The sequence below is a fragment of the Scyliorhinus canicula genome, chromosome 8 (genome assembly GCF_902713615.1).
Source record: "Scyliorhinus canicula chromosome 8, sScyCan1.1, whole genome shotgun sequence".
NCBI classification, from domain to species: domain Eukaryota; kingdom Metazoa; phylum Chordata; class Chondrichthyes; order Carcharhiniformes; family Scyliorhinidae; genus Scyliorhinus; species Scyliorhinus canicula.
In genome coordinates this window covers 75,193,759-75,206,344 of record NC_052153.1, presented here as the reverse complement: position 1 = coordinate 75,206,344, position 12,586 = coordinate 75,193,759, and the positions used below count along the sequence as shown (strand labels likewise).

General features: G+C 47.8%; 1 protein-coding gene across 3 annotated transcripts in view; it reads right to left on the bottom strand.

Moving 5' to 3' along the window:
• Positions 1-321: 321 nt before the first annotated feature.
• The window catches only part of sema4d (sema domain, immunoglobulin domain (Ig), transmembrane domain (TM) and short cytoplasmic domain, (semaphorin) 4D), a 277,830-nt gene continuing 265,565 nt past the window's right edge, over positions 322-12,586 (bottom strand). For 2 of the 3 annotated variants that reach the window (XM_038804758.1, XM_038804760.1), the window contains 2 exons: positions 4,744-4,841; positions 323-1,907 (listed from right to left, as the gene is read on the bottom strand). In XM_038804758.1, the coding sequence (XP_038660686.1) occupies positions 1,878-1,907; positions 4,744-4,841 (128 nt within the window). In that variant the 3' untranslated portion in view covers positions 323-1,877. Of the gene's footprint in view, positions 1,908-4,743; positions 4,842-12,586 lie in introns of all 3 variants that reach the window. The other variant, XM_038804759.1, reaches the window with a different exon arrangement.

Below are 12,586 nucleotides of genomic sequence, written 5' to 3'. Positions count from 1 at the left end.
TAACTATCGGTCAGAATACCAGAAGGAATTCCCCAGCTCACTTTCAAATATTGCCAAATGATCTTTAAAGTCCACTTGAGAAGTCAGTTTGGTACTCCAGCTAAGCCATAGCTGACAAAGCATGTTTAGGAGGAACTTCTTCACCCAAAGGGTTGTGAATCTATGGAATTCCTTGCCCAGTGAAGCAAAAGAGACTCCTTCATTAAATGTTTTTAAGATAAAGATAGATAATTTTTTGAAGAATAAAAGGGATTAAGGGTTATGGTGTTCAGGCCGGAAAGTGGAGCTGAGTCCACAAAAGATCAGCCATGATCTCATTGAATGGCAGAGCAGGCCCGAGGGCCAGATGGCCTATTCCTGGTTCTTATGTTCTTATTCACTTTTATTTCACAATGCAATGTTGTCCCATCATTGTGCCATATTACATATTAGGGTGAGTATCAAGCAACAGGACAAGGTTACTTAGAATTGTAGATACTTCCATAAGTTGGTGTTGCCCTGGACATCCATACTATATCCAGATTCTACAATGGAAAGTCCCAAAATATGACCTGAAAATGTACTTCTGCATGGGGGAGCAGTACATTTCCGACTACTTAAACTCCTGTGAGACAGTGATATGCACAACTTTGAAATCTTCATCTCATAGTCCAAATGACATCTGAATAAACCTCACCTGAAAAAAGGCTAACACATAAAAATGACATTTTAGATGTGAAGTCAGGTCATCCAGTTCAGGATTCAGGGCCAGTGTCTGTAGGAACTATACCACCAATCAACATCCGTATGGCTCTTGACACCTCTTCAAAGCTCTTTGGTTTTGTTAACCTTCAGTGTTATTTCTCAGATAATGTGTGAGGGAATTATAGCATGAGTTTTACTGATGCAGAGTAGTACAACTTTATATTCAAACAAATCTGAAAATCTTTTACACTTTATTTAAAATATTCAGATCAAATTCAGACTCTTTCTTCAAAAGAATACATGTTTTATACACAACACAACATAGCAGTTTTGGTGAAATTACAAAAACTGGCACATGGGTAATGACAACTTAAATTTGTTCTGTAGAACGCAAAAGTAGCATTTTAGCTATTTCTGTCTGAGCCGAAGGCATTATTGCATTCCCAGTAATTGTTATGAAGTGCCATGGCATGATGTCCAGTTGTATTGTTATTTCTCTTGGTTGCAAATCTTTATAATTAAGATTCTTACAATAGTTACGTGCTTCAAAACGGTTCCTGCCTTATATTTACACAAACATCTTTGTTGCAAAGTCAAATGAATGATCCAGGATGCTAAAATTTTCTAATCTCTGGTAGTAAGGAAAATAATGCATTGAGAACTGGATTCCATTTCTCTTAACTCACATCTCCTTATAAGATTTTGTTTATACATTTGCCAAGTATCTGAGACTAATCTCACATGGGAGTATTTCGCTCTGCAATGGAACCCTGCTCTGCGGCGCTAATTGTTTTTTTGCAGATCTCATAAGCACAAATAAGTATAACAGCCATCATTGTGATGGTAAACATGAGAAGACCTCAGGCACTGCTGCTTCCGATAAATTTTTGATGAGTAGCAAGCTTTACAATTGGCTTTGAGTTGGTCACATTTAGGATGCTGTAGACTTGATTCGAAGAAGCACATGCATAAGCTAATTAAACTTTGGCTGACTGGAAGTAGTCTTAGAATTATCATGATACATGGCTATAATAAGCTACCAATTCAGTAAACTGTTGTTACCCTTTCAAAGTTCAAAATCAAAAAAAGAACACTTCTGCCATTGGCAAGGTTAAATTTATTCGCTTGCCGGTGCTTGAAACAAAATGACAGCTGAACTTCATTAATCAGAGACAAATCCTTTCCTGTGCATCTTATTTTAAGTTCTCCTCGTCACAGCTGTCCTGGAAGAAAGGTTTTGAAAAATGGTTATAGTTCACTTCACAGTTAAGATAGCTGAACTGTTGGAGGTCAAGACTGCAACAGATTCACAGTACTAAAAACATCCAGTGGCATAGTTAATGGCCTAGATTTTGCAGTCAGTGGCAAAGAGACAGTTTTTGCCTCTGACCTGGATTAAAGCACCCCATAAAGATCGGTCGATTTCTGTTCCATGGATTTCCCTGATGTTAATTTTATTTTGGCATTAACTGTTGGGGATACACAGCATCCAGTAACAGCCACATCAACAGACAGGCTAAGCAGTTTGATAAAATAATTCTCTCAACAGCAAGCCAGAAACAAAATACTCAGATTATCCTCCTCATTTTGAGCCAAATAAAGATTATATAATATATAATCTTTTATTATCACAAGTGTGAAGTTACTGTAAAAAGCCCCTAGTCGCCATATTCCGGCGCATGTTCGGGTAAGCTGGTACGGGAATTGAACCCGCACAGCTGGCATTGTTCTGCATTGCAGACCAGCTGGCTAGCCCACTGAACTAAGCCAGCCCTTATAATATACACATGGGAATTAAGTTAGAAGCTGAAATATGATAAACGTTTTTAAAAATGATTTTAAAATTCTCTGAAATTTTAACCGCGACAGAGAAATTTGACATTCCACAAACACAAAATTACATTTTTAGGGTCAGAGGGATTGTTCAGCAGTAATTATGATTTGGTATAATATTTAAAACCCCCATTCAACAAGGCATAACATTATCAAGAGAGCGTACAGAAACAGTAACAACATGAAAAAGTGGATGCTCACAGGCTTCAACAGCCCTTTTTGAGGAGCGGGCAAATCACTGGCAGCAACTTCCGGATTTTTATGATTAGCTGCACACGTGTGGATGCCAGGAGTTGCTGTCCCTTTCATATTTGATGACAAATGCTGGCCATTTTGCCATCATTACAATTAAAACATTCAGGCCAATTAGTTTAACAGGCTGTGTCACAAAGTGGGAAACATAGAACATAGAACAGTACAGCACAGAACAGGCCCTTCGGCCCTCGATGTTGTGCCGAGCAATGATCATCCTACTTAAACCCACGTAACCCGTATACCCGTAACCCAACAATCCCCCCATTAACCTTACACTACGGGCAATTTAGCATGGCCAATCCACCTAACCCGCACATCTTTGGACTGTGGGAGGAAACCGGAGCACCCGGAGGAAACCCACGCACACACAGGGAGGACGTGCAGACTCCACACAGACAGTGACCCAAGCCGGAATCGAACCTGGGACCCTGGAGCTGTGAAGCATTGATGCTAACCACCATGCTACCGTGAGGCCCGAAAGCACAGATTGGGCCTGGAAATTCCCATCAAGATTTTCCTATGTGTTTCTAAAGTGAGAAACTTACTTTGTCATAGTAAGTCAGTGAATATTAGGAAGTCAATCTCAGTGGTTTTATTCTAACAGCCAGTTGAAGTCTGATAATGCTCTGAACGTTTCTTCATAATCTGCACCCCAGGTTTGAGTAATACCGCATGCTGAGTTTGAACAGGGGCTGGCTGGGGAAAGCACATTGCATGATGAGGACAAGAGGATGCAGCTTTTCTGACACCCTCTTTAAACCGCCTACTTAGGTAAGCCTAAGAAAAGCTGAAAAATGAGCATGAGAAGGGAGGAACTGAGCAAGAGTACGATGCTTTTGTATGAAGAACTGTCTAACGGAAATCTGCTTTTCACTACTTTGAACCTACATCCTCTTGCCTCGTCACGCAATGTAGGTTGAAGTAATTTCTCAGATTTAGCATTGCTACAGAGTTTACGAGCTTATTTACTTCCAAAGAACATCTCTCTAACATCTTTTATTAAAGGATAGGTTTGTCTGATTTAATTGTTGGACACTAACTCATTTAAAAAACAAGAAAGGATTATTGGATTCCATTCCATGATATTCTCAATCATCTAGAACACGACTATGACATAATAAGAAAAGTGTAAAATTCACATTCATGTCAGCATATTTTCTGTGCAAATTCTCACATATTTAGAAAGTTCCAAGTGCCTTTAAAAAGTGCCTACCTACTCTGCAATATAATGGTAGGTTAAGGGCTGAGGTTTAGAACAGTACAGCACAGAACAGGCCCTTCGGCCCTCAATGTTGTGCCGAGCCATGATCACCCTACTCAAGCCCACGTATCCACCCTATACCAGTAACCCAACAACCCCCATTAACATTATTTTTTTAGGACACTAAGGGCAATTTAGCCTGGCCAATCCACCTAACCCGCACATCTTTGGACTGTGGGAGGAAACTGGAGCACCCGGAGGAAACCCACGCACACACGGGGAGGACGTGCAGACTCCGCACAGACAGTGACCCAGCCGGGAATCGAACCTGGGACCCTGGAGCTGTGAAGCATTGATGCTAACCACCGTTCTATTCCCATTTCCAGCAAAGCATTGGAAACTAGCAAATCAGTGAAAGTCAAACTGATGTCAAGCCATGGAACTCTGATATATCGATGCCTAGAGACTGGTTCAAGATGTACGTTCTACAGGAACACATTGCCAGGGCTTCAAGACAAGGATTGAGCTACTTAAGAATGTGAAGAAAAGTAAGTGCAGAAATGCAGGTAGGAATCATGTCAACAAATTCAGGTTTGTACTTAATTCTGAAGTTTTCTAAAAGGATTATGGAGTCAGAAACATTGGAAATTAACACACACCCTTGAAAATAATGGAATTAGAGCGCTACTGTGGCTCTAACGTTGAAACTTTATGGAGATAACTGGGAACGCTACAGAATAATTGACACTTGTTTGTGCTATTTATCTTACCCATGACTTCATCCAAGTCTGCATCATTTGTTCGTGGTCATCTATTGCCTTCTTCCATTTTGCAAGTTCCTTCGACCACCTTTTTTGGGCAAGGTCATCTAAATTAAACGAATGCAAAGTAAATGCAACAGCCCTATCACAGATATCTAATCTTACTATATTTGGAAATTTAAAATTAATCATATTTGCGTGTGTACTATGCAAAACCAGATGAAATGAGTCAGCTTGCATCTGTTCAAATTCAATGTTCCAATAAGGAACTGATCATTCAAACCACCTCACCAAATAATTTAGTATCAGACCATCAAATTAAGTGGAAGGGAATTTGCTGATCATATTGAACCGGCTGGAAACCCTAACAACCATGGGCGGAATTTTCCGACCCCCGAGATTCGGCGGGGGCGGGAATTGCGCCGTGCTGGTCGGCGAGCCCCCGCGGCGATTCTCCCGCCGCTGACAGGCCTTTCCCGTCGGCATGGTTTAAAACACCTCTGGTACCGGCGGGATTGGCGGCATGGGCGGGCTCTGGGGTCCGGGGGGGGGGCGCGATCTGACCCGGGGGTGGGGGGGGGGTGCCCCCACGGTGGCCTGGCCCACGATCGGGGCCCACTAATCGGCCTGTGCCGTGGGGCACTCTTTTTCTTCCGACCCCACTATGGCCTTCACCATGGCGGGGGCGGAAGTGACCCCCTCCCCTGCGCATGCGCCGGTATGATGTCAGCAGTCGCTGACACTCCGGCGCATGCGCGGACTTCAGCCGGCCGGCGAAGGCTTTTCGGCCCCGCCTGGTGGGGCGCCAAAGGCCGTTCATGCCGGCCAGCAGAGCGGAAACCACTCTGGCGCGGGCCTAGCCCCTAGAGGTGTGGAGAATTCCGCACCTTAGGGGAGGCCCGACGCCGGAGTGGTTCTCGCTACTCCGTCCAGCCGGGACCCCCCGCCCCACCAGGTCGGGGAAAATCCCGGCACATGTTCTAATCAGTGTTCGGTATGCAAAGGGAAACAATGATGTCATTGTGAAGAGCATTTTTAGTACACAACAGAAACAACAATCTAGGAGATTAAAAAGTCAAAAAGTACAAAATACAGAAATCTATTACTGATAAATAGTTGTCTAGTAATCTAGATACCCCGAATTCCCACTTTGAAAATTAATGACATGGTAGCCCATAAACCTCATCTATATGAAGTGGTGCAGCCAGTGAGCTTTGGCCATTGTTCTTTATCAAAATATTTTTATTTTCCTCCTTTTTCACATTTTCTCCCAAATTTACACCCAGCAATAAACAATAATCAGTAACGAATGTAATGTCATTCCCAAATCAATAACAACGATCCCATCCTCCCACCAAACCCCAAATATTAGCCCGGATGTTAACATAAACAAATGACAAAAAGGAATCAGGAATCACCTATTGTCACCATTAACACATACAGTCCCCCTCCCCCGCAACCCTCCCACCCCAACTAATGTTCGATGTGATCCAGTTCACAAAAGTGCATAATGAATAACGCCCATGAATTGTCAAACCCCTCCATCCTTCCCCTCATTTCAAATTTGACCTTTTCAAGCATCAAGAATTCCAGCAGGTCCCCCCGCCATGCCAGGGCGCAGGGTGGAGAGGTTGATCTCCACCCCAACAGGATCCGCCTTTGGGCGATCAACAAGGCGAAGGCTACAACATCTGCCTCCGCCCCCGTTTCCAACCCCGGCTGGTCCGACCACCCGAAATTGGCCTCCCGGGGGCCCGGGTCCAGTTTCATGTGCACCACTTTAGAGATTACCCTAATCACCTCCTTCCAGTAATCCTCTATCTTTGGCAGGACCAAAACATATGAATATGTTTTGTGCACCCCCCCTCCCCCGCAAAGTTCACACACCTCATTTGCCCCCTCAAAGATCTGACACATCCTCGCTCTTGTAAGGTGCGCTCTGAACACCACCTTCAGCTCTATCAGCCCCAACCTCGCACACGAGAGGGAGGTTTTCACCCTCTGGAGTACCTCACACCAGAACCCCTCCTCCATACCCTCTCCTAACTCTTCCTCACACTTTGCCTACATCCCTTCCAGCAGCGCCTTCTCCTCCTCCAAATTAGCCCCGTAAACTGCCGATACTACCCCCTTCTCCAGTCCCCCTGTTGTCAGCACCTCCTCCAGCAATGTGGAAGCCGGCTCTATTGGGAAGCTCTGTATCTCCTTTCTGGCAAAAATGTCTCTAAATATTTCCCCCTGCTTGGCTATTGTTCTTGACCAAACTTTGAAAGATTGTGGGTGGGATTCTCCGTCTGCCGACGTCAAAATCGGGAAAGGCAATTGGGTGGGGAATCAGTTTTGATGTCGAAATCATGGCCAACCCTGGTTTCATGCAAAATCGCAACGCTCCAGTGCCTCGACAGTCAATGTGTTCCACTCCGCACGTGCAGTAAACGCCTTTGGCATATCATTGGTGGGCCTGAGAGGGAGAGAGAGGAGGTAGGACACGGAGAGGGAGAGAGAGGAGGTAGGACACGGGGAAGGAGAGAGAGGAGGTAGGACACGGAGAGGGAGAAAGAGGAGGTAGGACACAGAGAGGGAGAGAGGAGGTAGGACACGGAGAGGGAGAGAGAGGAGGTAGGACACAGAGAGGGAGAGAGAGGAGGTAGGACACGGAGAGGGAGAGAGAGGAGGTAGGACACGGAGAGGGAGAGAGAGGAGGTAGGACACGGAGAGGGAGAGAGAGGAGGTAGGACACGGAGGAGAGAGAGGAGGTAGGACACGGAGAGGCGCAATCACTTGCTGATCCTGACACTGGCTGGGCTGACTGGCCTGGGGGTGGGGGCACCTTGCCAGGGCCGGGGGAGAGTTCACAGGGGAAGAGAGTTGACGGGGAAAGGGCCGTGAGGCTGGGGTGACGACCCCCCCCCCCAATGGGACCGGGCCGGTGTCCAGTCGTGGACCGCCATTGCAAGGTAGCCACCTTGCTATGCACCCACTGACCACCGACCACTGTGTAGCCCGGTTGAGCTGATGGACCTGGTTGGGCACAGGGGTACGAACCATGCTAACATGCCAGCCTTTCACCCCCTGCAGACAATGGATATTGGAATGCAACCAGCAATGGTGGCCTTCCTCCTAGTCACTGCAGCCCTGGCGGATGCCGTATAGCTGTACGAGCTGGAGCTGCTCGAAGAGGAGGAAGCTGCAGCAGCGGAGCCTGTCCCAGAGGAACAGGAGGCAGCCACTGAGGAAGGAGAGCCTGCTGCCCAACAGGCCAAGGAGGAAGAGGTGCTGCATGAAGCCTCGTGTGTACCGGTAGTGCCCGTCATTCGAGGACCTGCCGGATTGGGCATGTCATTCGAAGACTCCAGCTGAGAAGGGGGACAGTGCGACATATCTGTCACGGGGAATAGGGAAGGACAACCACTCCCAGTGGCCGTCAAGGTGACGGTCGTCCTGAACTTTTATGCCACGGGGTCCTTCCAGGCGCCGAGTGGAGATCTGTCTGGGATCTCACAGACCTCAGTGCACAGGTACATCCGTGCCATCATGGAGGCCCTATAGGCCCAGTCACCACAATATATCCATTTCAATATGGACCGAGTCCACCAGGATACTCAGGCAGCAGGGTTTGCCGCCATTACTGATATATTCCGGGTTCAGGGGGTGATTGACGGGATGAATGTCGCCCTACAATCACTGGTAGATGACTGGCCACTCTACACAAACCGAAAGGTGTTCTGCTTGATGAATGTGCAGCTAGTGTGCGACCATCGGATGCACATCATACATGTCTGTACCGGATACCCAAGCAGCGTGCACCACGCCTTCATCCTGGCACACTTGATGATTCCCAGCCTATTTGAGGTCGCCCCTCCCCAGCTGGGGGGGGGGGTTGGCTCCTGGGCAGCAGGGGTTATCCGCTCTGGTCGTGGCTGATGACAATTACCGCAGGCCACAGACCGACGTGGAGACCTGTTACAACAACACCCATGCAGCGACCAGGAGTGTGGTCTAGCGGTGCTTCGGCATCCTGAAGATGTGGGTCAGGTACCTGGACCACTCTGGAGGAGCTCTCCAGTAAGGCCGACCGTATCGTGCCAGCCTGCTGCGTCCTCCACAGCATCGTGCAGCAGAGGCGCAACATGCTGGAGGAGGAGGATGTACACCAGACATCGTCCGATGAGGAGAACGCAGGGGGGAAAAGGTGAGGATGGCCAGATCATGGAGCCTAGTCAGGCACAGAAGGCCGCATGACGTGTGCTCCAGTACCAACGTACACGGTACTCTCTGATCATTTCCAGGTTCACCGACTGTGGGGGGGGGGGGGGGGGGGGGGGGGGGGGGGGGGGGGGGGGGGGGGGGGGGGGGGGGGGGGGGGGGGGGGGGGGGGGGGGGGGGGGACTAGCTAGGAGCATGGACAACGCATCCCGCCTCCACACCACCCCACCACACCCCGCTCCTCTTCCCCCCCCCCCCCTCTCTGTGATACATAGCTGCCGCACGGCAGGTGTGAGCCCTGGGTGGCAGTAACAGCAGGTCTGGTCCATGGGATGGAGGATGATGACAACCCGTTCTGCGATGAGCTCTGGTGTTCTGCATCATTTGACAATGTCTAACCCCTGACCACGGTCGCACTTTCTAACGTTCACCTGGGAGATCCCTGCATGCGAGCTGGCCATTCCATCGCATGGTCCCATCGGACCCCTGGGGTGGCAGAGAAGGGGATGGTGCGACACCGGAGCGGTGAGTGCTGGCTGAACTATGGTCAATGAGTCAAGACCACCTCCAATGTCCACCAATTCTTTGCCTCTCCCCCCTCTGCGGCCAGCCCAGACCAGCCCACCCCTCACAGCCCTCTGACAGAGCACAGAGGCAGTTGGTAACAGTGTGAACAGGTGTTTAATGCGATAACATGCCCTAGCCCTGATCAATAAACTGTGCCATGCACTCGTGCCAACTTAACTGATGTCTTATTTTCTGGCCTCATGGGCCCTAATATTACGTCTATGTAGATCCCCAGATGGTACATCAGGGGTGGAGGTGGCCTGCTTTGATTCCCGCCCTGCGACGTGGGTCCCCTTTTTTCTGGGTGACCGGTCAGGATGGACCCGGCTCGGGTGTCCCGGATGGCGTGGTGCCACCCTCTTCTGCCCATTGCCCACCAGATGCGCCAGGACAGGAGGGGGTGGGAGTTCCGAGGTGCTGCCGTGTTCTGGTACCTCCCCTGCGAGCGGTATGGGTGCCAGCATGCGGTGCAGGATGGGTGTTCGCTCTCCCTCTGGGTTAGGGGTGTGGTGGGGTAATGGGTGTGTGGGTCGGGGGTTGGTGCCAGGGGCACAGTGCTGCCTACTCACCCTGGCCGCCCTGAGAAGATCTTGCAGTTTTTTATGGCACTGCAGGCTGGTCCGGATGGTGTTACTCGTGTCGCTTACCGCCTCTGCCACCTATGCCAAGGCACGCCGATTGGTCGACGGCAGCGACTGGTAGCCAGCTTCCCGGGCTGGGGTACAGGGTGGCCCTCCTCTCCTCCACGGCATCCAGGAGGGTCTCAAACTTGGGTGTCGGTGAATCTTGGGGCCACTCACCTTGCTGCTATCTTGTTGACTGGGATGGTGTGTGTGGGGAGTGCAGTGTGTATATGCGGCTGCAGCTTGTCAGCCTCCCGAGTATCAATCGCGAATCCTACACTGTTTCTCCTTGGAATCAATTGTGTTCCACGAGATGCCGGTGCTAGCCCCTCAACAGTCTCTGAAATCGTTTCAGGTGCTGTTGTGGAAGTCCACGAATCCTGCCTCGGCGTCAACATTTAATCCCAGGAATGGAGGATCCAGCCCTTTGATTCCACTGAAGTATATGGTTCAACAGAGTTAAAATTTCAGTTTGATGACCTGTCATCAGAAATTAATTGGATTCTTAAGTTAATGTGTAAGGTAAAGGTAAAGTCACCATAGTCGCAGATGACCATAGGCTGCTTTCCCCTTTGAAGGGGAGAGCTTACTGGTGGTGATTTAACCTGAGGGTCACCGTACCTCAGACGAGGGACAAGGCTGAGAAGGTGGGGCCTTCATGAATAACCTCAACTGGTGTAAGAATTGAACCCATGCTGCTGGCCTTACTCTGCATCAAACCAGCTGTCTCGCCCACTGAACTAAACCAGTCTCCAAATTAATGTGTGCATATATATGCCATATAAACTTGTATTAAAGTATTATAGAAGATTTGCATCTTCTTCCTGTTTCTGTATGGGTCTCACCCCCATAACCCAAAGATGTGCAGGGTGGGTGGATTGGCCACGCTAAATTGCCCCTCAATTGGAAAAAAATAATTGGGTACTCTAAATTTGTGACAAAAAAGAAAAATTATAAGGGGTCTGGACAGAGCAGATGAAGCAATAGCGACTTAAGGAAACCCTTCTTCAGGCAGCGGATAGTTAAATTCTGGAATGCACTGCCTGAGAGTTGAATTGAGGCATTCAAAAGAGAATTAGACTGTTAGCTAAAAAGGAAGAATGTGGAGGGTTATGGGGAGAAGGACACTCCATTAATAGCTCATTTGGAGAGCCAGTGCATCCATGACAAGACAAAAGGCCTCCTCCTCTTCTGTAACAATTCTGTAATTCTGAGAGTTGATTCAGTCCTTATAATGGAAAATAACAAAGTACTGCAGACGCTAGAAATTTGAAATAGGAAAAGAAAATGCTGGAAATACTCAGCAGCTCTGGTAGCATCAGGGTAGATGTCTTGTGATGATAGTCATTAATGCAGAACTTTAACTCTGTTTCTCCCTCCATATATGCTGCCAAGAGACCACTTAGCGGAGGTGGCAAGGTGGCTACTTTGTGGTTCAGAATAATGACAACAGCATGGGCTCATTTCCTATTTCTGCTGAAGTTGACTTGGGGCCTGCCTCCTCACCTTGCCCTGACAGTGGAAGGCAATTGCAAACCAGCACTCAACAAAAACCATCAAGAAAGCAGCTCAGGATGAAGCTTCACAGCCCATGAGCCAAGGCCCTGCCTTTGGGCAGATATGCAGGTATGACTTGCTGCCTCACCTACTGAGTACATCCAGCACCTTCTATTTCTATTCTGTAAATGGGCCTTTATTGATCAAATGTAAAATAAATAAAACTAGTGATAAGGACTACAGCAAATGTTCATAACTTGCATCTTTTAATAGTTTGAGGAATGCACTTCCTAGGTTAATTCATAGAAAAGAGTGAAGTATAATGCAACTTAATTAAAATATTTTTTTGTGTGACTCCAGCAACTGTATCAGCTCTGTCACTTTGATTTGTTCCCCTTACATTGCTTAATTCTTTGTTTTGTCCTGACTTCCCGCAGCTTCAATCGCTGCCACATAACACAAAGGGTTGTTCCTTGCAATGCCCAAGTTTGAACATTTCCCACTCAGGATTTTTGTTAAATAACCTTAATGTTTTTGTAAATATTATTGACAGTGAGAACCATTCCCTTCTACTGAGTCAGTTCCCTTCATTCAAGAAATCCTGGTTGAACACCATGCGCACTGGCTTCATGGTGGTTCCTCCTCTGACCAACTTTCTCACCATTTCTCCTGGGGGCATGAGGGATAATTTCCATCGAGACTTACTGGGCAGTCATCTGGTGGGATGAAAAATCAGACTCGTTCTACTGCAGGATGGTGAATGTCATGATTTCAATGTTGCTTCAAACCCAACTACTCAAATACAGAGGCAGCAGCCATGAGTGTAGAGTTTTTTTTTGCACATTTTTATATCTTTATAGAATGATACAGCACAAGGTGAGGCCATTTGGCCCATCATGCCTGTGCCAGCTCTTCAGAAGAGCGATTCAATTAATCGCACACTGCTGCTTTCTCCCCAG